At 38.8% G+C, this 26,862-nt stretch overlaps 1 protein-coding gene across 2 annotated transcripts; it reads right to left on the reverse strand.

The window, feature by feature from the left end:
- Positions 1-611: 611 nt before the first annotated feature.
- Positions 612-26,698, reverse strand: LOC136440885 (equilibrative nucleobase transporter 1-like). Of its 2 annotated transcripts, none has more exons than XM_066437052.1 (12): positions 26,545-26,698; positions 15,105-15,228; positions 13,334-13,754; positions 12,707-12,753; positions 12,003-12,079; positions 8,625-8,717; positions 7,391-7,646; positions 6,480-6,674; positions 6,080-6,208; positions 5,165-5,363; positions 3,662-3,785; positions 612-3,244 (listed from the first exon to the last, which is right to left on the reverse strand). In XM_066437052.1, the coding sequence occupies exons 3-12, from the start codon at positions 13,747-13,749 to the stop codon at positions 3,068-3,070; spliced, it is 1,713 nt and encodes a 570-aa protein (XP_066293149.1). In that variant the 5' UTR covers positions 13,750-13,754; positions 15,105-15,228; positions 26,545-26,698; the 3' UTR covers positions 612-3,067. The 2 variants fall into 2 exon arrangements, with proteins under 2 accessions (XP_066293149.1, XP_066293141.1); XM_066437044.1 differs by lacking the exon at positions 3,662-3,785 and adding an exon at positions 4,175-4,298 and having other exon boundaries at positions 26,545-26,697.
- Positions 26,699-26,862: the final 164 nt, after the last annotated feature.

Consider the following 26,862-nt stretch of genomic DNA (forward strand, 5'->3'; position numbering starts at 1 on the left):
CATGCACGGACACGAACCCGGCTCTTCTGGGTCCGAAGTGCTTCGCGTTGCCAGATGGGCCAAGCTGCGGTACGTAACCCGTCTCTCTGTACGTAATGCTATAACCTCACTATATGGTATCATTTATGTCGATTTCTGGTCGTTTTCTTGATGAAATCATTTTTTTTCTTCTGCAATCTTGTGGAATAGATGTAATATGGTCATTTTTCAGGATATCAAAGTCCGAAACCACAATGCAATGATATTTCCGAACAGTTGTAGCGAAGGCGCCGAAACGCAAAAATGTATTAGTAAAAGTGGAACTTAGAAAATGAAAACAGCCTGCAACGGAGGCTAGGATGAGGGACTGTTGCTGGGGAAGTACATACACAAATCACAAGAGATGAACAGAATTTTCCAACATTGGGGGGAGGGGATGTATATGTTGCATGTACATATAATAGGAAGTTTATTGCAAGTTCTTGCCCGTAGTCTAATTGCAAGTACATGTAACATGAAAAAGGATGGACAATGATTAACACTATAGCATGTGACTACTCTAGTCTGACTACTGAAATTAAATTCTAAAGTATAAATTAAATGACAAAAGACCGTAATGACCAAATGAAAGGTGATTTGAGATGTTCCCATTTTATTGGACCAAGCAGTCACACAATTTCAGCAAATCTTGGCGAATCATACAACCCCAGAATATATTGCAATCACTAACAATATACAAGAAAAGTGGTCACATATACAAAGTTGAGCCCAAATGCCTCCATATCCACAAAATAAAGGGAAATCATTTTGTTAATTGCTGTATGTAGTAGTAAGTGCACAATGAAATGAAATCATCACCTATAATATATTTGTATAACAATGAAACAAATCGTATAGAATAGCAGGCTTGTTGAAGCATATTTAACAATTGAAATCATAGGACTATTTAATAAAACTTAGTAATAATTTACAATTAGATATACAGTCAATATATGGCTCAGAATCATACAATATATGGATTTGAATATACAAACGTATGATGCTGGAAAACAAAAAAATACAATAATATCACGGTCATCAAATTCTTTAAAAAATAATCATGCTGTGCGTTTATCCATGCTCCTTTGAATGCCTTTATGATACATAATAAGAAAGTATAATTCTCTATCACAAACTGCTTTATCGTCTGCTGTTCTATACAGAACAGAGGGTCTTATAAAATCATAAGAATTAAAAAAAGTAAAGAAAGTCATTTTCACTGGATTTCACCCATTGGTCCCAACCCCCAACCCCGGAATTTTGCTGTGATAACTGCACTAGTAATAAAATGCTTTCTTTTCACCCAAGCAGATCTTTCAAACCTGACTGGTAAGACTATACCAGGGCACTGATAACTTTTTGCAGCAGTTGGCAAACTGTGTTAAGCTTTGACCATGCAACACCAAATTACATCCTTCTGTGAAATCAATCTGTCAAGAGTGGGATTCGAACCATCAACCTCTAGGTCAGTGAATAAACAGAAGGCTGGAGGCTGAAATACCTACATTCAGCAACGCTAGTTACCGGTATATCCAGCATTACTGGATAAATAAGTCTAGTCGACTCTTTCATTGGCCTTGACATAGGCCTTGCATAAGAAGACGCTCTCTCCTGACAACAGCCATTTTGAGGTAGAACAGCACTTTAAATTATTTCTTGGATCACTGACTTTTCCGACAAATACAGGATTTTAGTACAATTAGTACTTTTTGACTGTCTTTCCTGGCCCTTTCATGAGGTTATTACCAACAAAAACACACATTTCAGGCAACCGCCTTTCAAACAACATTTAACAAGATGTACATATATAAATACCTTTCACTGAAAATGCATAAAAATACACATACTTAATGTGTTCATCGCATTTCTGGTTAAGAAAAACAATATGGATTGCGCACAGACAGTATGAAGGCATATTCAATATTTGATATAATTATGTAATGTATTAGACACCATGGATGACAACACACACAGTACAATACATTCTTCATTGTGGTAAAACAGCAGTTTTCATATCAACGAGTCACAATTTATGGGTATGTTTTTAAAGAGGTGCTACAAATAATAGTCCTTTCTTGTCATGGTCCACTCAGATCTAACTTGCTAAATGTAAGTACATGTATAAAAATTTGTGAATGTAACTCTACAAAACATATTTGCACCAATGTGAGAGAACTCAAAACACAGTTATTCAATACTATATGCAAAAACACAAGCTTGAAACAGCTTCAGATATTATAATATTGCAGTATAAATGCTTTTAGCAACATTATAAATACAATGTAGATGCCTTTAAGCTTTGTTTATAAGAAAAAGTTATTTCTCAGTGTATGTATATAGTGGTAAGAGTATAATTCAATAAGGATTAACTTTTTTCATTCAATTTAATAAATATGCATAATTTCAAAAGTAACTGTTTTTCCAAAGACAAAACTTAAACTATAGAAAACTTGAAAAAAAAATTCAAGTTAGCTCTACCTCATATAAACACAATGGTATAGACAGTAAGAAAATACTGCACAGTAGATTTTTGTTCTTTTTAGCATTTTTGTCATATATTGAGCTATCTAAATCAACTTGCAGAAAAAAATACTAATTTCATTTATTCAGATTCAAATGTGTCTGAAATGTTTTACTCTTTTTTTTTGAAGGCATTTTGTATGCCTAGGCCTCCACTGCATTAACATTTTTTAGCATCAAATATTTTCACCAATTTACAACAGTTGTCACTCTTGCTTCATGCTTTGAGAGTTTTGAGAAGTAAAGATAACCCAGATATGACACTTAACATAAAATCAGTGGTCATGGAGAAGTGGTCCTGGAGACCAAAAAAAGATCACTACACTGTAGATTAACAAATAACATAAAATCAGTGGTCAAGGAGAAGTGGTCCTGGAGACCAAAAAAAGATCACTACACCGTAGATTAACAAATAACATAAAATTAGTGGTCCTAGAGACCAAAAAAAGATCACTACACCGTAGATTAACAAATATTTTTCCCAAGCACTTCAAATGTTGTATAGGAAAAATCTACAAAAACAATGAATCTATATGGTGGACACTTGGTCCACCACAAGGAGGTTTTCGTCCTCCATTTTGCGTGGCTTCTTCACGGTCTGCGGGCCGTTCTCGCGATACTGCCGGTCCAGCCACTTGCAGTGGAAGTACAGGTACACAGGGTGGATGATGGTGAGTGCTGTCAGCACCAATAGGATGATGTTTACCTGGGGGGAGGGATTTACAAGTCACTATTACAACTTCTGATTGGTCAACTGAATAAGGACATTACTTGCACACATTGCTATCCTAACTTGATAGTAACTAAACAGATATTACAGTTTGATAGTTGAAACTTGTGCATTCTTTTGTTGTGTTTACCAGAAGACCAGAAAAAGGGGATATAACAGTGATGGAAATTTGTGAAGTATAAGCTAGTTCAAAGTTTGACGTGCACATGTTCAGTGTGATGCATTGTGGGCAATATGTCAAAGTTGAATGCCCCTGGCAGTGCATAATTAAGGTAGCAACTTTGACATACACATGTATCACCCACGAACTGTGAACAAGCCTATAACTCCACACTGTCACTCCGGCCATGACCTTCAAAGTCAACCTTCACCATTTTCACCCCAAAATCTTACTGGAGCGGGATCCCCTCCGAACGTTCCAACAGTCAACAAGAACATTGGGTACTGCAGCATCAGTATGATGCTCCCGGCACCATAGTCTGCTCCCAACATCTTACCAAAGTGTCGTGAAGGGTAGCTGTGGAAAACATCAATTATATTCCGTTTCAGGAAAAATGACATTCCAATACCCATATCAAACAGGTACTGGAATGTAAGGTACATGTAAGACTCTGGTCCTCCTAAAGCCGGCATAACACAGAGGACAGGTCAGCGAGCTCAAAACAACGTTTTTGGCAGCAAGACGGCCAGTGTCATCTCAAATCACTGCACGATCTTTAGCGACCGGCCTATGTTTGCAAGTCCCGTTCAGATTTTCGGGTGGAAAATATGCCCAACTCTGGTGATTTTTAAATTTGGCAACCTTCTGGCGATCGACAACTTTAGCCAAATCTTGTTGACTGTGTGATGCCGGCTTAAGTTGCAACCCATTTTTTGCCATACATGTACATTTCTGGAAACACTTACTGGCATAGGGTTTTTCTGGAAGACCTCCTGTGTTAGAATGAAGAGGGGGTACTGGAAACAGCTGACCACGCCTCCTATGAACATGTCTGCACCAAACATCTTACCAAAGTGGCGAGGTGGGTAGCTGGTCCAGACCAGAACAGAAAGAATACATGTGAGTTCACCAAAGATTGTATGGAAGATACCATCACCAGTTAAGCCTGTCACACATAACCGACCATGGCCCTCCGACCTTATCCAGACCATGGCCTCCCAACCTTCTCTAGACCATGGTTGGGAGTTAGTCATGAGCAACTTTATTTGTTGTTGAGAGTTGGTTGGCAAGGTTGCCTACTATTTTTTAAATGTTGTTTGTGCCAGCTGACTACGACTTTTGAAAAATCAAGAGGAGTGAACTGGAGCTAGAATAGGAAGGACTCCAGGCTGAATGGGGAGTGGTCGAGAGCAAAGTCATGGGAAGGTCTTGAATGTGTGATGAGCTCAAAGACAGCATACCATACTGTGATTTTACCATGTTAAGTTGCTATACACCACATAATGATGATACCTTACAAGATCATGTCTATTCTATACCGCAGTCAATGTTTGAAACAACATAGAAAATTGCAGAGGATACATTTTAATGCTTAATGACAATTAGTCCATTATGCTTTCCCATACCAAAACCACACATTCAGTTAGAATTAAAATTTGATTAGATGTATACTTGAATTATCATTTCTGTGAAAGTTTGGCCCGTATCTGGTTGTCACATAGATATATATGACATTGCATTAAATATATATCATATCAAATATATAATACAATACAAGGTATTAAGGTTTTTCTCAAATATCATAGACTTAATTGTAGACATTGTCAAAAACAACTTAAGATATGGATTAATCATATGGTATCTAAAGTTACACAATGAACAATGTACAAATAGATTCATTTCTACTTGAAATCGTGCAAGAAACAGAACACGGCTTGTCAACAATTGAAACTTACCCTACTGCAAAAAAGGTAGCGTTCCCACCGTACAGAAATGACCTAAGTATGACTTGTAGAACGAAGGATAAGTACTGGATGGGTAGGATGGGTATGACCACACATATGGAGAACAGCACTCCCAGAAAAGTGGTTAGACTGAAGGCAACCACACAAGAACGCAGGTCCAAGCTTGCTTTCGTGTAGGCCGACTCAATGCCTGGAATAAAGAGAAGATATGATTGTAGATTCAGTTACTTTTGTGGGGACTTAATTTCGTGGTAGAGAGGAAAAGAAGTTTTTTTACGGTGTTTTAAATTTGGGGTTGAAACAACTCTGTAACACAGTAATTGTACATTGGACATTGGTCTTACAATATTCTGATGCATTTTCTATATTAGTCTGCGATGTTCAGAATCTATTTTTTAACACATATTTATGTTTCAATTTTTTTTTTAATGGTGAAAGGAAAACAATATACGTGTAACTATGATATCAGCACGAAGAAACTATATTTAAGAATGACATTATTAGTCTTTGCACAATACAACAAGATGCACAGATTCAAAAGATTATCATGGAAGCTCATCTGTGTTGGAAGAAATTATAGTACAAGGCTAAACTTTTCCCAACACTAAGGTATACACAGATCAAATGAGTCCATATACATCATGGAACTCCAGCCATCACTTAACAGAGACAGCGGGCGTTATAAACTTCCTGGTACATTTGACCAAATGCAGACGTCACGTATACGTAAAGGCATGTGTCAATAAGGTCACGTGTCTGTAACTCTTGTGAGTTTACGTTCCGAAGTGATTGGTAACTATTGATCCTGAAAAAGGCGACAGGGATCGTTGAAAATTTGATCCATGTATACCTTAGTGTTGGAAGAAAGTTTCAAAAGATGTACACGTTAACAGAAATGGTTCCTACCTGCTTGCTTGTCCTGCACCATTTTCTTGGTGACGTAGTTGCGGTACATGTCCATGATCAGTCCGTTCATGGGGGCACAAAGGACCCCAAAGAGCTGCGTGATGGCGAAAGCTTCTGTGTATCTGATGACTGCACATTTGAAGACAAGGAACAAAGGCATCAGATTGGAGAAATCAGAATTTTTCACATACACAGATTGTTCAAGTACAGCCAGGTTACATCAAAAGCAAACAAAGCTTACCAAAACAATACAACAATACAGACCAAAAAACACTCCCCGTGAATTAGTAGCCTCTTACAAAGACCCCATGACCTGGACCGTCATGTCCGATAAATAACTAGTTCTACCACCTCTGATTTCTACTTCCTGCCACTCTGGCAAGTCTAGCCTTAACATTACCTGTATCACAAGATGATTCGTTGTCTTCAGCTAGCTTGGTCATCCAAGGGTTAAACGTTCCCATGAAGAAGTAGTTCCTGAGCTGTATGACGGAGAACCAGAAGATGTGTGTGTAGAACATGCCGGACTTCAGCCCCTTCATGAAGGTGGGGTAGTACAACTCAGGTGTGCTGACCTCCTCTTCCTCTTCCTCATCTACAGGTGAAAAAAGGGAAAGTTTCGTTTTTTTAATTATTCAAGGCCATGTTGATTTGGATGACATTTGGATGACACATGCTTCGATTTTCGTCCGTTTCCCCAAAACATTTTTCGGCCATACTGTAATTCATGCTGACTTTACCCCCTTCATGAAGGTGGGGTAGTACAACTCTTCCTCTTCCTTTTCCTCATCTACGGGTAAAAAAAAAGAAAGTTTCTTTCCTTTTTTATCTATTTTAGGCCATGTTGATTTGATCATATGGATGACATCCGGAATCGCATGAATTTACGTCCGTTTAAAAAAATGTAGAAAAAAAGAAGTTTTCGGCCATATTGTAAAGCATACAAGGCAGCTGCAAAATGAGAAAATATATGCTGTAAATTGCAAAAAAATAATTCAGAAAACAGATACTAATATCTTGTAGAATGCTAAAGTCAAAGAAAAAGATGACTTGTGAAAGAACAAAAATTGAGAATCTATAACCGGTATTCGAGCAGTACTATATGAACAGTAGACCATAGCTTTTCACTAGCATGCATGTTGGGTGAGAATAACAGCCGGGATTCGAACTCCCAACCTGTTGGTCCAGAGGTAAGTTTGCTAACCACAGGACTACAAATAAAATGTGAGAACAGGTTATCTGAGACTGATCACCGAGAACGCATTATGAGATCTATAATTATGAGATTCATAACACCCTTCTTAGTCTTACTTTGCTGTGCATTTCCATTTGACATTAAGGCCTCCTGCTGCAGTTCCCCTGCATCATGATTGTGGTTCAGCTCTACATCAGCACCAGGCAGTCTGGTGTTCTTGGCCCGACAGATGCCGTAGTTGTAGTCTTGAGGCAGGGGCCAGGGGAATTGTTTGTTCGGAAGCAGAAAGAGAGAACGCAACAACAACAAGGACGTTGCTACCGAGTAGAATAGAAATATGGCCTTGAAACTCACCCCACCCTCGTAGATTTTCTGTTGGAAGAAAAGAAAAGGAAATTTGTATATGATGTGGCGTTTGTCACGAGAATTAGAGGAAAAGAGGTACAGTGCAATCATTGGAGCTGGTATACCGTCGATCCTGAAATTTATGGTGGTTTTATTTTCATAGTTTTCATGGTAACCCCTCCAACACAACCTCATGACACTGCGAATGTGCGTTTTCAATGGGCTGTACAACGGAATTGTTTCAACTTTCAAACACTGTAAAAATCTTCTTTCTCTTTGTGTAATCAAGTTCCAGTGAAAATGACTGCATTTACAGTAGGTGGTTAAAATGTGTATATACCTGTCACCTGGTTACATGAGTGTATAATTATACACTTTATAAAGTCTATGGCAGAAAATGGGTGAAAAACACCGCAAAAGGTGCTAAATCTTGGTTCTACTTTTACCTTCTTGATTTAAAATAACTTGAGTGACTTCTAAGTGACTTCAAAAACAGGTGCAAAAGGTTCAGAAATCATTGATGGGGAAGATGAAACTTGCTCTCACAAGATGGAAGTGACATCTTTGTTACTGTGACCATGATTCAACTTAAGACATGTCAACTGAAAGGAAGATAGATGGATTTTACAATGCTGTGACTAGACTAATGGCTATTCCACAAAATATCAAAGGAGGCAAGAAGCACATGCATACTTTGAGAGCTATTTCAAATAAATTATTACAATCTTATGGGAATGCCACATGAGTTCACTGTCTACATGTTTGAACAGTGTATGTGATAATAAGCCATTTCACGGTTTAAACTGAGCATGTGCAGTGAGATGCATTGTGGGTGATATATCAAAGTTAAAGGCACCTGAGACATAAACAGAATAAGTCTGGACATGTATCAAGCATGGTCTAAGTTAGGGGGCCTTCACCTTTGACATATTACCCACGATGCATCCTGAATCGCATGCTTGCTTTAAACTGTGAACAGGCTTATCATCTGGCCCAAGTACTTACCAGAACAACAAGGAACACAAAGGAAGAAGAGTCAAAGGCTCCGTTCACTAAAGTGATGACAGTCGATCGCTTATCTCCAAACAGGTTTCCAATCTATGAAAGGAAAGAAGAAAAAATCTTAAACATTACTATGTTAATTACAAATATACACATATGAACCGGTGGTAAGTGGGGTTGTGTGGCGTAAAGGCAGGGTTTTCGGCCCAGAACCCTGTGGTCCCGGGTTCGAATTCTCTGACGCCACCGATCTTGTGCCCTTGGGAAAAGGCACTTTACACGACTTTCCTCACTCCACCCAAGTGTAAAAACGGGTATATTACAAAAGTGTATGTGTGAGGGCCACGACACCAGCAATAGCTGCCTGTGTCCCATGTGTATTGCACTGTTGCAATTCTAATAAAATAAAATAAAATAAAATAAAATAAAATAAAATAAAATAATAAAATAAAGATGGCTTTGTGGTTAGGGTTGTTGACTCAGAACCTTGAGGTACTGAGTTTGAATCCCTGATAGGTCAGAATGTTGTTTGCATTCTGCAGCTACTATAACAAAACTTAAGTAATACAAAAAAAGTTTCATTATTTTTTCTGAAACTTGAATGTCAAGAATATGCCATTTTGTATGTATCTAGATGCAATGGTACCCACAGTCAAAGTTTGCACTTAGTTATACACCTTCTACACCCTTACAGGTGAGGTAACCGACCTTCATGTAGGCCTGTGTTCTGTTAGGAGGTCAGTTTGTATTCAATATTGACCACAAAAAGAAGAGGGACACACCTGTGCAAACAAGCAGTATGTACCATGCCCCCTAGTTAGGGTGAATAACCTAGGTTTGTGTCCAGGCTATACATGTACTAGTATCCCAGGCCTCATAGTTAAAGCAGTCTTAATCTCCAGAGGGGAGTGTTATTTACCAATAGACTATGTATATCAATGAATACATAATCAGCCGAATTTTTACAGAATTTCACTTGTGGTGAATTACACAACGTGTGTTTTGTAAATTGATACTCACTAACCCTGTGCAGACCCTACATGTACCTAATAATAGTATGTATTTCCTTTACGTATACATGTACACACTTCATTCAACGTGAATATTTTTGGCATAAATGAGGGGTGATAAGCACAACGAGAAGGCCAATTGTTAATAAGATATAAAAGAACACATAACAAGACAAGTTTTTCTTTAATATCGCCAGTGGTCAGCCAAAACTTAAGAAACTTTGGATGGATTATGATAACATTTGGTACTTGAGGTCTGGTGAAGACGAAGGTCAAGGTTGAATTTGGGCCTTCTAGTGGCTTTCAAAGGTACTGCAGCAGAACCTCTATTTTTGTGTCTTTTGCCCTGGAAATCATATTGATCTAGATTTTTAGGTGGCAGATAGCTTTTTACATCAGGAAAAAGTGGTGCAGGTTTGGACCCCCTAACAGTAAATTCTGGAACTTCAGGGGCATTTTTGTTAAAACTTTCAAAGACGATAACTCGAGTCATTTGCCTTAGTTTGTATTGTATATCCAGTAAATTGCCTCATAACATAGGTCTGCGTTTAAGGTTGCTAAGGTTTTCATAAATAGAAAAGTAGAAAAACTACAGTAGCCATGGCAACCAAAAATGCTAGAAGGTCATGACAATGTGCCTAATTCTCTCTCTTCTTTTTGGTAAGAATGTAGGACTAACTTGAAATCAAAAAGAAATTTCCGTATCTACAGTACAGTTTAAACTGCTCAGACAAGTACAGAAGCGGTCACAGTCAAGTTTCAAGCCCATCCACTCGACAGTCTTGGTTCTATGGAATGCTTTCATTTGTTTAAGTGTCTTACCACAAGGTCAACACTATATGTACTTGACCACAAACACATTAATCTGTCTATGTATGTACTTCATCAATCATTTATGCTTTCTGCAAACCGGCTTAACTTGCAGGATTAAGGGCATTCAAGTGTTGTTTGTTGTTAACCTTGTAGTGCCTAGTGGCACATAGGTCAGCAAGTTCCCTTGCTGTTTCAGTAGCAGGGTATTCTTTACAAGGAGGGGTTGCAAGAGTACTGTAATTCTTGTTTCTTTCACTGTAACTTATTGTTCACCGTTTTCACGGTCACCTCTGTACCGTGAACATATCATCACCGTGAAAAACCTGTTGTTATCATTTATGATTCCTTCACTCATCTGTTCTGTAAATCACTTGCCGCCACCGTGAAGTTAAAGTTCAGTGAAAATGTCTATTGTCCTTATACCCTGAAATTTTGCTACAGTGAAGATAAAGTGAATTACAGTACCAGGTAATGAAGAGTACCAGGTAATCATTAATCCATAGAGCCCACAGGGGAACTCTGGTTCGACTGTTCCCCCCTCACAATTTTTGGACCCCCTGTCTATAAATCCTAGCTATTAAAAGACTGATCAGTACTAGTAGTCTAAGACAAACTTCACCCTATCTGGTACACAGAGCGATATTTTCTATGTACTGTTGTCATATCCGACTCCTATATCTATGTACATAGGTCAATTTCTCCATAAATCATTCGAAAAGCGAGACAGAATTACCCATACATGACTATATTATATTGTAACAAATACACTGGTTTCGAAAATATTTTGTACTTAGAATAATAGGATAGATTAGCCTTGTAGAACAGATTGTTGATTTCATGCCATACATTGTACCATGTACGATTGTTGAGCAATAAAGTTCACTTCACTTCTAATCACCCCCCCACTCCCCCATTGACACAATTTCCACCTAGTCAAACAGTGGGATCTGATAAGCTGACCACTGCTATGCCAAGTACCCCCTCCAACACAATGAAATGTTTATGTCTATTGAGCTTCACAGCACAACTAGTTGGTGTGGTTGTCAGGCAGACTTGACAATCTAACTGCCTCCCTGCCAAGGTGGCTATTTGGCACCAAATCTGGAGTAAGGCAGCAGGGAAAATGTTAAACTAAAAAGATGGGACTTAGGCTTTGTAACAGTCTGTAAAACCATTAGAAGGTTAATTAAAGATGAATATTGTAGAATTTCGGTGCCAAAATAGCAAATATTTAGTATTTCAAAATGTTGATTCAGATTGATATTTGCAACTAATTTTCAACATATTCGTATCATATGTTCACATTTGCAGCATTGGTAAAAATGTGAAAGCAAGCTGGTGAAGTCCTCTAGTTTTCGGTAGTCCACCAAAAAATGTAGCCGTAAATGTAACGACATACCCAACTTTCTAGCAACACAACAAATATTGCTGCAATGTGTCAAAAGCGCCCTCTATTTCATCCAAGGTGTGTTACAGGTACAACACTTCAAAAGTAAAGCACCGGCTTACAATCAACCTGCTGTTGTTCCTTTCTGATATGATAGGGGGGGCTTTTTACCTGCATGTTGGTGATGAGCAGGTATCCTCCCGACGCAGCCATGATGCACATGGAGGCAAACAGCACCTCAGACGATGCTGAAGAGAACAACATCAGTGGTTCAGCAACACTTCTTGTGCCATTGAATGGTCATACTGTAAAACTCTACACGTTTGTGCTAGTTTTATTTTCATGTTTTTTGCAATGACCTCTCCACGATGAATCCACAACACTGCGAATATGCATTTCTAATTGATCACTTCTGACTGCACTGTACTACAGAACTGTTTCAACTACGAACTTGAAAATATAATTTACAGCACATATCTAGTGACAATTGATTTATATACCCGGTGCAGACATATCAATCAAACTGAAATCTTAGAAAAGAATCAATGATCTTTTATTTCAAAGAAATATGCAAACAAAATGGCTTTATGTGACAAGAAACATAACATTTTGATAGTCTGTTTACCGGTAGATCTAATGTTTGATGTTTAAAAAATTGTTGTGGGGCTCAAGAAGACTACAATACATTTGTTCCACCAAAAGTGGTAATGAAATGATTTCACCAAGCCATATAACACGATATGTCGAACTGTCCTATCATGTCTTAGATTAAAATGAGTGATTTGATATTCTAAAACATAATCATGTATACCCATGTAGCTACCTACAATTGTATAGTAAAATATAGGATGACTTTTGTAGTTAAATGTTCTTACCGACTGTTGTGAAGGCTGTCATCAGCATAGCGATGGCATACATCACACTGTATGATGGACAAAAGTCAAGATATCAGTTCCTCAAAGGGATTAACTCGAAAGAATTGTGAAGTAGAGAGAACATAAAAATTATTTGAATAGTGTTGACACAAAAAATAACTAACATCTACTAACATAATTACATCAGGGTACATAATTCGGCCACCCTAAAGAGATACAATATGTATGTCTAAACATGTACAAGCTTAGAATTCCTTGCCACATGGTAACCTTCTGGATTGATGTATAAGTAGCTTAGATAGCACAAAGTTTGCTTAGTCCATATGTTAGGTACTAGAACAGAAGTATCCAGGCTAGGTACATGTGTATATGTTACCAAAATTGGTAAGTCTGATCATGGACATTATATAGGATATAATGGCCTTGTTTCTGATAAAACTTTTTAGGGCTGTGCCATTTGAAAGCTCAGGGTGGAAAGTGGTTAACAAAATTTCCCCCCTTTTCAATAAAACAGTTCACGGTTTGAACTGCGCATGTACAGTGTGATGCATTGTGGGTAACCATCTACCGGTTAAGAGGCCTTAACCTTTGACCTTGTGGATGCACAATTAAACCGTGCCACCTTACCTTGCCGCGATCCTAGTTTTCCTGGTTCCAAACTTATCGTACAGGATACCGTTGGGAAGCGCCATGAAGCTTAGGCACGCGCTCGCTATCGTGAAGACGAGCGACAACTGTTCATCCTGGTACGGGCACTTGTTTTCCGGAGCAGCACAAGAGTCTGCGTCAGAACTATTTTTTGGCGAAAGCGTTGTGAATCGAGTCTCGTTCGAAAAAATGATCGGTGTCGCTGTCGTGTTAGCGCTACTGTTAGAGAGTCCGTTTTCTTGGCCGTTGACGACGGAAGAACAGCTGAAGAAGTTTTCCCCCTTCAGGACGATGACGAGTGAAGCCCAGCCAAAAATGAGTCCACCGAACAGAAGGCACTCCAGCACTCCAGTCACAAAGGTCAACCATTTCTTGATTGGAGGAACTTGCGACATCTTTGCTGAAATGAAAAGAGAGAAGGCATGTTAAAAACCAGTTATATTCATATAGTATTTCTACACAGTACTCCAAAAGGGGAAATGTTCACGGTGGTTCTATATTCGCACATTTCGCTGTGACCTCTTCACTGTGAACTTAAAACCCCCACAAACATTATTGTTGTATTTTCTGCTGCCTACCCCACAAACTCTTGACCGCAATTACCCTTTATCTTCTCCCAATCACGAAATTAGATCCCAGTGAAAATTTCTTCTTTTACAGTACATGTATTTCTGTTCGTCACACAGCAGAAAAATATCACGCTCGATACGTCTGCAAGGTCTTAAGGACATTCTCAGCAGCACTATGGCTGGTGTCCTCTTCGAACACTGGGCAATGTTTAGGAATCAGTCGATGTTCGCAGGTTACTAAGCCCTGTCCAACGTAAATTGGGGTAAATTTTAAGGCAAAAAATATGCTAGAATCTACGGCGATTCTAAAACTCAGTGACCTTCTGGAGATCAACAGATTTGGATGAAGGTTGTCCACAATGTGACACCGGCTTTCGAACAGTTTAGAATTTTCCCATATATATAATCGCGTCTCATGATCATAATGTCTGGTCAACCCTAATGCCAACTAAGGGAAAGTTGTCAGATATCACAGCTGTTTCTAATGAGTTTAAATTAGCCCCACTAATTGCATGGTAGATGATGGGAAAAGGATAGTGCTCCTGACGTCAGGTGGTTTTTCATATGTCAGTTTTAATTATGCTAGTCATTATTATATACCGAGGACCTACATGGAAATCGAAATGTTGCCCAAAACGTCAAAATGATAATAATAATAACTCTATTGCACAACAATTGTACAAGGTACAAAGTATGGCATTCACTGGTACATAGATAACATTCATGTATCGTCTGTCTATGCATGTTTCATCTGGTGTGAGGTCTTACTTTTTCTATAATTTCTTTTTTTTACCTGCTTTTTTAAGAATAACTGGAAAACAATCAACAGCCAAATGTTTAAGGTGAGCCAAACCTTAAGACAAGTACTCACATACTAGTAAATACAAATCAAGAAATGTTTGCAGTGGTTTTATTTTCAGATTTTGCAACGACTTATATACCACGAATTCATATATTTTCAATGCATTACTACCGTACCACCGAATTGTTTCAACTGCAAACTTAAAACACTGTGAAACCCTTAGGCTGGCTTCTTTCCCATTTTTCTGTGAGACTACATGTAACTCACAGCAAAAATAAAAGAATCCTTGCCATGTAACTCAGTATTTGAAACTACATTTAGGACCCTAAAACTATCAGTTGTACTGTTGTAGAAAAATATGCTACCCATCATAGCTTACCTGTTTTCTATGCACAGCTTGGAACTAAACTTTCCCTGCTGTAGACAGCTGTCACTGCAGATGCATAGGTAAGGCAGCTGGGCATGAAAGGTGCGTGGAAACCCAAGGGACAAACTGGAGATGCCTGAAAAACAAGGTAATTATGAGGTAACGATCTAGGATAGGTTCCTGTACTGATAGACAATGTAAACATTCAATCATACAGCCAGTGACAAACACCTAGTCTCTACCTGACTAACTACGCTGGCTATAGGGAGAATATTTGCTAGGGGAGTTTGGCCACCGGAGGGTTTCATTTGCAGGCGCAGGGGGAGATGTTTTAACTTACCGTGGACTGACTTTCCTGGCCAATTATTCCCTTTTTTGCCAAATTCTACAATCTCTTACTCCTGTACAGGAAGGCCTGGTGGAGGCTAGCAAACACCAACGTGTATCAGGAAAGACCTCTTGACATATTGCCCTTTTCATGAGTTACTAATTTGTATAGTGTGCATGCATGTTGGCAGTGCGCATGCTGACGTTACTTTTATCCCATGGCACTTCCAATAGGTGCACTTGGACAGCAAGATTCTCTGTGTGCCTAGCCAGTTTAAATACTTCAAATCTTGAAATGTTTGCTGTAGTGAAGTTCTCTCCACTGCAAATTCATGACATGAAATGATGAATATGCATTTTCAATGCATTACTACTGTACTGTACTGTACTGTACTGTACTGTACTGTACTGTACTGTACTGTACTGTACTGTACTGTACTGTACTGTACTAAAGAATCATTTCAACTGTGAACTTAAAATACTGCACGAGACCTACTTTCCCATTCTATTACGAACTTGATGTTGTGTCAGAAGGGGAAAGGAGGTTTTCGCAGTGTTTAAAATTCCCGGTGGAAACAATTCTGTAGTACAATTTCAATACATAGGAAATGGATAGTCGGGTTATTGTGAACTTGTAAGTTTGCGGTGGAAAGGTCACTTCTTTAGTATTGCTTCATCATGACATAATTGTATGTCTAACGTCTATACTAATTTCTTGTTTTCGTTATTAATAAATAATTGACACAATTATAACTAAAGCTGTTTTTAAAGATCTTTGTGTTGATGACTAGGTGGTGTCAAGCGGTCTTGATTTAAGTTTAAGCTCACACGAAATTCGACCAATGTCTGAAGGCTATTTTAAGAAGCACGATATGTACACAGTTTCTGGAAAACGTGTCAAACCTCGTACGTGAAAGTGGCTACAGCATGTGATGAGAAGGTCACTGTAATATATGGTAGAGAAGTCTGATACCAGGTATACTGTGTTGAGAATGGTAACCTTAGAAACAAGTGCTCTTTGGCAGATTTCTCAGCATGATCACATTCAACTACATTTGTATTTGACGGCATATATTTCAGGTGAAGGTCAACCTAAAATAACGATTGTAAACAAACTGGCATGTCGACTGTAGCCTGGTATTCAACCTATCAATTATAGCTGAAACGCAGGAGGCGAGTAGTGCAGTCTCCTGGCTCCCGGGAATCGAACTCGGGGCCCGCCAGCACACCGTCCCAACACGGTAACCACTAGGCTAAAAGCAAAAAGGTCTGCACCAGTTAGACTGGTCAGTAAGTGGCGCTTGAACCACACTGTTCTACTCCCCCTTTTCTTTTAAGATTCGTGCTTGAATCTCTCCGAGTTCAAATATTCCAGTGCGGCACTTTTGCCACTACTCAAAGGGCTGGTCTGGGAACCAGTGAAACACACAGGGCGAGTAGTACAATTGAACCCAGGCAGCCAGCGCACAAACCTAACGCACTTACCACTAGGCTAAAAGGTCCGGACCAGTTAGACTGGTCAGTAAGTGGCACTTGCACCACACTGTTACATACTGTAGCCGCAGAGTCCTCTCTAGCAAATCTATACAATTTACTTTTCGACAGAGGACCAAAAGACTCGGCAGGAATGATAGCTGGATACCAGGTTACTGTCAACAGCTCTTCACAGTAATCCATGCATAGCTGGTTGTGGTATAGGGAAGAGTTAGACAAAACGTTAGACAAGCGCAAAATCATTCACTGACTGTATCTTACAGTCGGATAAAAGTCAAGTATTTGCAGTATTTCTGTACAGCAAACATGACTGTCTGTGTTTGGTTCCAGACTGGCTAGCTTAGTTGAACAGCACATATGTAGGGTCACAGTTGAACATTCATGTCTGGTTTCTAAAATCCACTTTTAATAAACATAATAAGACTTTAATAATAGCAGCACATATTACCTGCACATACACATGTACATGAACCACTATAGGAGTAAAAGAGCTATTTAGAATCTTACAGCTATAGCTCTTTTTTCCATACCTTAAATGTCCTTGCTTATACATTTTGTACAGTTATAAAAGTTGAAAGATCTTGCAAAATATGCCATTTTCTAGAGTTACAGGTTATGTTACTCCATTTTTATTTATAAACACTGGCAATTATGTTTTCATGCCAGAGTCATCATACCTTAGGTTTTTTATTATCAAGGAAACACTGACATATGTAATGAAACAGATGTGGCTTTTAACATGCAGACCAATAAGGATATACTTTTTTTGTCCCTTTAAATGAGATGCAGCATGCTGTAAGCCGCATGCTTGAAATCTTGAAACATTTGCGGTAGTTTTTTTTTTTTTACACCTTGAATATGCATTTCCAATGTATTACAAGCATACTAAAGAATTGTTTCAACTGCGAATTTGAAACACTGCGAAAACCTTCTCTCAATTCAAACTGAGAAATGAAGTTTCCAATAAAACCACTATGATAGACTATCAAAGTTATGATGCTACATGGCATGATATATCATTGAAGTGAATGCATTCTTGACACAGGGCATTGACAAAGAGGCAAATCTGAGTAAACAAAGATTAGATATCATGAGAAATACATCTATGCCTAGTTAGCTAGAGACAGAAGCAACAGACAAGCGTAAATAAATTACAAGAGTACCACACAGACATATTACATAAGCTTCAAATGATTCTTTGACTTGGCACATAGAGGAACATTCTAACCATACAGTAGATGCTGAAATCGGTACTTTACCTTCTATCCTGTAGGTTATACAAGCCGGACAGAGCTCAATCTGGCAACTGTGACCACGAGGAATACCCCAGACAGTTATGTCACGTGGTACAGCGCCCAGCTGAAATATGTGCCCTGGTATCTGCACCACATTCTTTATTTGGCACAGAAATGCTCCTCTTGCATTTCCTTTTAGAAAGTTGTAATTTTTAGCGAAGCCTTAGGGGCGAGCTTAATAGTATATTTTACGCCCGATTTGCAAGAATTCCCAAAATTCCACAGGAATGTCAGGAATCCCTCAGGCGAACTATGCGGAAGCCCGCCTGTCACTATACACCTCATTAGCACGTCTGGCATCCAGGCACTCAGCTGTTGATGACAGATGACCTACTTTTACGTGGTGTCCGATTTCGTACTGTCAGGAGTGTGTCAGGGAGTTCACCGAATCTAGTATTCTAGCTTTGGAAAGGGTTTGCACATCCCAGTTGATCTATTATAAGAACGTGCTGAACATCATGCCTCCCTAAAATAACCTCTTTGGACACCAAAACTTGAGCGAGGAGATCCAAGCATATATAGAAAGGCAAAGTTTTTTAACGGAACGATAAAAAACTGGGGTTACCGCTTGGGCAGTCTACACTGAACGCTTTACGGGGAGGGGTGCGGTGTCGGAAAAACAACAGTAGCTCCTCGAAAACACATCCTACAAAGCTAGAATAACAACCAAAACGAGCCTAGGAGTCTCATCAAACCGAATTTCTAAACTTCCGGCCTAGTTTCTCACTCCACCTATCTAACAATGCCAGAGAAAAAAGACACTACAACGGGAGTGTGCTCCGGCCTTTCCATATATGCTAGGAACTCCTCGAGTTACATGGTGCCTTTCTATATCTGCTTGGCAGATGCATTTCTGATTTCTAAGTGCGTTTCGCACAAATGTTATGGCAGAACTAAGAGTGCTACGTTGGTACGTTCCTTACAGTGAAGTAAGATCAACCCAGACACCTTCGCTATGGCAATAATTTTTAATTGCCACACTTATTCTTCTTCACAAGAACAGCTCTAGCAGAGGGTCTGCATGCCTTTTTCTGCGAGACGTATAGCGAGTTGTTTTAATTCATCGCTAATCGTAGCTGGTCCGCTAGTGGTAAATTATCTATGGAGCGTAATTGGTCACTTTAATTCTACGTAGCACGTTATAATTATTTCAAAGTCATTGTCAGGCATTAGTGACAAATTACTTGCATTGTGACGTCGAACGCAAGATTCCCCAAAACTTTGGCAGGCTGGCTTTGCTTTACACTAAATTCAGGTACCAATTACATCTTACACATCTGCACATTAGCGCAGAATAACCTTGAACTCAACTTAAGGTTGCCCCTGTGGGTACTGTCTGTCCATGCAACTTTTTACCAATTTTGCAACACCGCAAAAACATCCTTTTCCCTCCTACTGCAAAATAGAACCACTGTTAAAAACATTTAATTACTCTGGGAAAAAAATGACAATCTGCAAATTAGTGTCCAACTAGAGTTCCACGACCTCATACCTTTGCCAAATGATGTTAACCTTTATGACTGATGTATTAGGAGTGTTTCTCATCAAATATAAATCATACCAGTTGATTCTCTTAAAATATAACATGTCCAAAGTATGAGCTTAACAAATTATGAGCTTAACAAAGAAGGTTATGCTAATATTTATCGTCAATTATGCAAAGGAGGCCCTTATCAGCATAATTTGATTCAACGATGTTCACATTCACATAACTTCCCGATGCCACAAAAAAGGATTAAATGTATGAAATTGTCGTCATTTGCTAGTGTGGAATAATAGAAGATACTCATTAAGTAGGCATATAAGGCCCACATTTGCATATTTTCAACATTCCTCTCTTCCTCAGCTCCAATTTGAATAGTCATATCATGGAACAAAGCGGATTTTGAAAGTTGTCTCATTAATTATGCAAATTAGAATCTGATTTGCATAATTATCGTCCAATCATACTAAGCATTACACAAGCTATCCACATACCAAAAATGATGACTATCCATCAAGGCCATCATGTTATGGTATTTTGTCATTAATTATGCAAATGAGGTCTTCATTTGCATAGTTCATATCAATTAATATTTCTCTCTTCCTCAGTTACATATGTCACATGTTTCAGAGTCCTATCATGGAATTTGGCGAATGTATAAACTTTCCTCATTATTTATGCAAATTAGATACTGATTTGCATAAGAAGTATCTAATCATGTACATCATCACTCAAGCTATCTACTTACCAAAAATTATTACCATCCATCAAGTCCTTCTTGACTTATTCCCTTTCAAAGTCTGACACAAAACTTGCTTCTGCAGTTCCAAAATAGCCACTAGGGGGCCCAAACCCCTACCACTTACTCTCTGTCGAAAGATCTTTGTACCACTCAAAAATCAGTTCCATAGCATGTCCAGAACACGAGATATCAAAACAGGAAGTTCCGCTGCAGTACCGTAAGAAGCCGCTAGGGGGCCCAAAATCTAATAGTTTTCAGGTCTCATCAAAACCTACCAACATACCAAATATCAAAACAATCCATCAAGGCATTCTTGAGTTAAGCTGGTCCACTACAGACAGACAAACAAACAAACGCTACCCTCTGCATAACCCTCTCGGCGAAGGTAATAATCTTGAATTCAACTTAAGGTTGCCCCCGCGTGTACTGTCTGTCTGGGCAACTTTTTACCAATTTTGCAACAAGAAGAATCAGAACAATTATTCTAAAAATCATGATTCATACACATCTAACAGTCTTAGCAACTGTTCTTAACATGTTTTTCAACTAAAAAAAACCCCATAAGAATCTGAATTTAGAAAATCATTCTTATATGACTGCCATTTAAATCAAACTTAAACCAACAGGTTCCTTTAACAGTCTGTCACTTTGTCAAGATTTGCTTGTTCTGTTTGACAAATTTACCTACCAGGGACTGCCATATTATAAAACATGTGACACAATAGTCAGGAAGAGAAGAAAATATGCTCAGAGGTCAGGCCATCCATACTTGAGTACCGCTTGCAATAACAAATAAAATATTTCGGCAAACAATATAGTAGCTTGGCAAAATGAGAACACAGAACATACAAATGTACAGACCTCCTGAAGAGGTGGCCAGTTGGCTCTGTAACATATGGCACATAGAATAGCATGTGACTGTGCATACATATAGACTACCTGGCATGCAAGGAACAATGGTGACTTCTCAACTAGACAAGCCTTCAACTGAGTGAGCACACGGATCCAAATAAAGGTGAAGGCTATGAAAGGAGGTTCTGAATGTCTGCTTCAGCAAGTTTTAGCCAAGGTACATGTAGTCAGGGTCTGTAGATCAGGATGGAACTTGGAAGCATGAAGGTCTGCATGACTTGTCAGTGAGTCATAGCAAGCTATTGCAATTCATCATTTATTGTAGCAGGCCCGCTCTAATTCAACATTAAGCGCTGTCGGTAAGTTATTCGTGAAGCGCAATTGGTTGCTTTAATTTTACGCCTTAAATTCATTGTGAAGCGTCATTGACAAATTTTTTGTATTACATGGTCAAATATGCCAGATTGCTCAAAAGTCACAATCCAAGGATCCATTTGAGTCAGTCGTTTTGTTCCGAAAACGTTAAAATTGCAAGAAAAAGTAAATTTTCTGCAACTGTTGGGCCTCCTGAATGTTGTTGTTGTTGCTGTCCTTGTTTAACGTGTATTACATCGCTAGACATGGTCGCTTGGTGCTAAGGTTCACTTGGTTCAATTGTTTCTCTATGTATTTATCTCTTGGTATATTGCTGGTCCTCCTAAATTTACCATTAAGCACTGAAACAATTCTGAAGTACAGTGGTAACACATTTGAAACACATATTGGTGGGATCTCAAATTTTGCGGTGGAGAGGTCATCACAGAAATAAAACTACAGTGAACTTTCAAGATTGACAGTACCTCATAAAAATAAAAGGACTGAATATCCAAGAATTGGATTCTTTTTGCGGTGGAGAGGTCATCACAGAAATAAAACTACAGTGAACTTTCAAGATTGACAGTACCTCATAAAAATAAAAGGACTGAATATCCAAGAATTGGATTCTTTTGCCTAACCGTTGATTTATCTGAATAAAACTTGAATCTTACATTGATTACTGTAAATCTAATAGCCTAATGTCTCCACTGGGAGACATATTTAACAGAACTCATCAGCGTGCTTGGGTAGAACATTGATTTGTATTGAATAACAACTAAATCATAAAATCTATGAACAATTTAGCAAACAGTGTTTCCACTACCATGCAAGGAAAGCTAATTCCACACATAACTGAGAATTTACAAATTACAGTCAAACCTGCCCAAGGCGACCACCCGGGGGACCGAGCAAAAACGGTCGCGATGGACAGGTGGTCGCCATGAAGAGGATTCCAATCATAACATGTTTCCAGCTCGAGGTGTTCAAATAGTGTACTACGTAGATGGAAGGAAAATTATGTGATTTTACACAGAACCCCCACCAGGTTCAATTCTTATTGACAGAAAGATCCTACAGAAATTACATTTTCTGTTATCGTTGTAATATTTGTATACTGTTACATCGTGAACAAATGTTCGTCATAATTTTGACTAAAAACAATGTCTGCCTCAATGATCTCTCAGCGCCCTCCCGCATTCACACGTTACGTTTAAGTAAGAGTACACACACATACATATAAAATCTAGGTTTTAAGGCCTAAGGCAAATCCCTAGAAAACACCTGCTGACCCCAGCCTTCTTTTGGGTGCCAACCGCTGGATTAAAGCGGCAAAAGTTTTTCGATCTGACAACTGAAGGATGAAAACGGAAAGTTGCGATACCGCCGCTGAGCACGCGACCGCATCAAAAGGTAACAGTGAAGCAGAACGCACAGCATCGGCGATTACAAGCAAGCAGCGCCCAATAAAGGTTTGTGAGAGTCATGGAAATAACAAGAATATAAGAATATTGATTTTTATCAATAATGAGAGTATTCTAAATATCCATAAACAGAGGCGTCGTGTTTAAGAAAAGTCAGCGTTATGCCGCGCTGAAACAAAGATGGCGTCATGAACCAAGGAACAACATGTCTCGGCCAACGTTTTGCCCTCCACCGCGGAGTCATTTTCCGGTGGAATTTAGTAAGACAGAGACACATTTTTATTGAAAATACGAGACATGGATAGTAATTTTTGACGCCATGCACTACGTGATCGCTTTGAAAATTAAGTTCAAACCGAACCGAGCTTGCGGTAAACTATAAGATTGCGATGGGCACAACAACATCGATATTTAAGTATTCACAATCCTTTGTATTTACAATGTTTATAGTGGGAACGTTTTATTAAAACACTTCATGGAGGAATCAATGCTATTCATATATTTTTGTCCCTCAAGGTCTAAAAAACATTTCCGCACCATCCGACAGCAAAATTCGATGTCACCACACGCTGGAAAAACGCGGCCGCCATGGGCAGGGATTGTGCTCTGTGCGGTCCCAATTCGTGGCGGTCGCGTTCGCGTTGTACGGGTGGTCGCCTTGGGCAGGCCGCTTAATGCTTGTGTCTATGGGGAAAATTTTCGGGACCGAGAAAAAGCGGTCGACATGGCCAGGTGGTCGCGGTGAAGAGGTGGTCGCCAAGGCAGGTTTGACTGTATATAGCTGGTATGTACAACAAAACTCACAGCATTAAACGAATGAATGAATGAATGAATGGTAAAAACAGATGGTTTCCATATCCTTACCACATTGTATGTTTCAGATGTAAACAGGGTTGTTAAGAATAGGTGTTGTTGTAGATATCACTGATAATATCTTTCTCTATTCTGATGCAGTAATCCATTCTTAATCCAGCCAGTCCAACCAGAGACTCCAGGGACCAAAATCTACATTGTAATCATAATGTGTACATCCAAGGAGTACTTGTACTAAGTTGTAGAAACGTATCCACTACAAGACAACATGGGAAGGATTTAAGTGCAGTGATTAATTAAAAAGATGTTGGACTTTTCTAACAAAGAAATGCCCCTGTTCAGACTATTCTACTTAAAGAATCCTAAATCAGATATATGTGACAGGATACCTACTTTCCAAAAATACTAATAATGTAATTGAAGATACTGCTACTAGGATGTGGGCACATGTACTGTAAATCTTGAAATATTTGTGGTGGTTTTATTTTGAGTAATTTTCGCTGGCTTTTGCAGTGACCTCTCCAACGCAAGTTCTTTCGTATTTTCAACATATTAACGGTACTACAGAATCGTTTCAACTGCAAAAAACCCTATTTCCTGTCTACTGTCAAATGACTTAGTCCAAGCAAAAATAACTGAATTTACAGTTAGTATGTCAGTCACTGCAACTTGAGAATCTTACTAAGTAGAAAGGGCGTCCACTTGTTCTGCCTGACCTAACAACTAGGACAGAAGATGAGACACACAGAAAGCCATACAGTAATGTTTCATAAGCTAATCCAAACACTGTGGCCATCCACACATTCTTCTACTTCCAGAGCTTAAGTCTGATTATGTAGGATTACCGTACATACACAGAATAGCAGATAGAGTCTACTATGCTCTTATTATATTTGAACAACATATATACATGTGTAACCTACAACCGGGTGTGCCCAAACATCACAAACGGGGCTAAAAGGTTCCGGTTCGGAATTGTTTTGACAGGATAGCTAAATAGTGCGTGAAGATAAGACGCAAATCCTGGGTTTTCTCGTTAGTTTTGGCTCCAGATTTTTCGGCTATCGCTACAGCAGTGTGTAATCTTTTATATTTCCTGAAAGACCCGATCTTCGTAGCGTTTTACGGTTTCGGAGTTTTGGCCGTCCACGAAGACTTTCTGGTATTAGTGCGCGATGACGGTAACGCGGCTTTGTCGCCTGATTACCCGAATCGTGCGTTCTATGTGCGTTTTGCATGGTTTCGCACCATCGGGGATTGCGGAAAACGTGTCCTCACGATTGTTTTTCATATTTCCTAATTGCAAAGACAGAATGATGACCTTTATTCCCATATCAGTCATTATCCTACGAAAACTTTTATTTTCTTTCCAGCGGCCTTGGAAGAATGCCCTAAAAATAGCAGTTTTGGGGATGAAAATTGCTTAAAATGATGTTTCCACAGAAAATATCAAATTCGTCTGTCGTTCAAAGACAAGGCACTCCTATCCATCGGAGACATTGAATTGGCCAAAAAAGGATGTTTGGAAAAGCGCTATTGCCTTCCTGGGAACGAGTCATGTCGGCCCCGAATTTAAAAAAAAAACTCTGAACCGAGACGAAAAGACCTTATGTGACTCTCTCAGTCTGGATCTGGATACGTTAATTATGAATACAATTTTACAAAACATATAGAGTCTTATCATAACAATGAAGAAGGTGTCTGACAGACACCGATACGTCAGCAGGTAAGAAATCACTGGTTGTGTACTTGTGTAAAAAGAAAACTCCAATATCCTCTAACTATGTAGTTTGAAGAAATAACCTATAAGTATAACGTTACGTGCTACTTCAGTACTAAAGCCTATCCAAGAAATGAAGGCTTTCTGATTGATAGTGGTTTTACTTTGAGGGATCAGTCTATAACTGTACATTCTTTTTCTTTCGCTGTGGCTTTATTTCGTGGTAGAAGGGAATTTATAGGAAGTTTTCGTGTTGTTTTGAATTCACTGTTGAAACAATTTGAGAGGTCACTGCGGAAATAAAACCACTGAGAAAGTTTCAAGGTTTTAAAGTAACACCATGTTCCTCACATCTCTTGGCTAAATATCATGGTTCCAGCAAGACTTGGAAGGCACTAGAATTTTGCGGACTCAAGGATAATTGAATGTGCCATTTTAGTAGGTTGGTCGAACCAGTATACACATGTAACAGGGTAAGCATCATAGTTATTCATAGTCATACACAATGTTTAAGGAACCACCAAAAAGTCAGGTCACATACTACAAAGCACTAGACTGCCCTCACAAGCCCGGAATCACGATCCAGTAAAGGGATGAGCGGCCTAAATTGAACACGATCTTCCTACCTGGCCGAATGGATCTAATCTAATCTAATCTAATCTAAATTATAATATTTTTTCGCAAGATGACCTTATGAGTTATGTGGAGGTTTACAGGGTTGACTGCAACAAAATAATTAAGACTAGTGTCGTCAAAACGATAGAAACTTACAACATTTAAAGTTGAACTAATTTTAAACAGATGGAATGACATACATGTATCTTGGCTCCTCTTCCGGTTCAAGTTGTAAAATGATTTTACCCGCGCTTTTCCACTTTCAGATGAAACAAGGAATGGATGAAAGTTCCGCCGTCATGAAAAGTTTATTCTAAACACAAAGTTACTGACCTGTCGTGAATGATGAGTGTGGTCTTGTTACGCCCTTATTATTAGTGGAAAAGCTGCAGCCCCGCGTAAACTAAAGTTATAAAAGCATAATTTTTCCCTTCCCCCAGAAAACAGAACGTACCTCGCGGCGGCACAAGATTCTCAAATGACCCTGATTTGAACCCATTGGAATATACCATTAGGAGGAAACATTCTTATTGATAAAATATTTAAAACACATTTACCATTAGCATGTATACATTTCAGAATATGTTATCTATTAGAATAGATATATCATAATAATCTATGAAATATTGAGATAACTATAGCCATTGAAAT

The sequence above is a fragment of the Branchiostoma lanceolatum genome, chromosome 1 (genome assembly GCF_035083965.1).
Source record: "Branchiostoma lanceolatum isolate klBraLanc5 chromosome 1, klBraLanc5.hap2, whole genome shotgun sequence".
Taxonomy (NCBI): Eukaryota; Metazoa; Chordata; class Leptocardii; order Amphioxiformes; family Branchiostomatidae; genus Branchiostoma; species Branchiostoma lanceolatum.

What these genes read in the sequence shown, in the direction of transcription:
- LOC136440885 (XM_066437052.1), bottom strand. Translation starts at nt 13,749, where the DNA reads ATGTCGCAAGTTCCTCCAATCAAGAAATGGTTGACCTTTGTGACTGGA. An exon ending in GACAGCCTTCACAACAGTCG is followed by an intron (nt 12,080 to 12,706) that starts GTAAGAACATTT and finishes TGTTCTCTTCAG; the next exon opens with CATCGTCTGAGGTGCTGTTT. An exon ending in GCTACCTTTTTTGCAGTAGG is followed by an intron (nt 3,786 to 5,164) that starts GTAAGTTTCAAT and finishes TGTTTTCCACAG; the next exon opens with CTACCCTTCACGACACTTTG.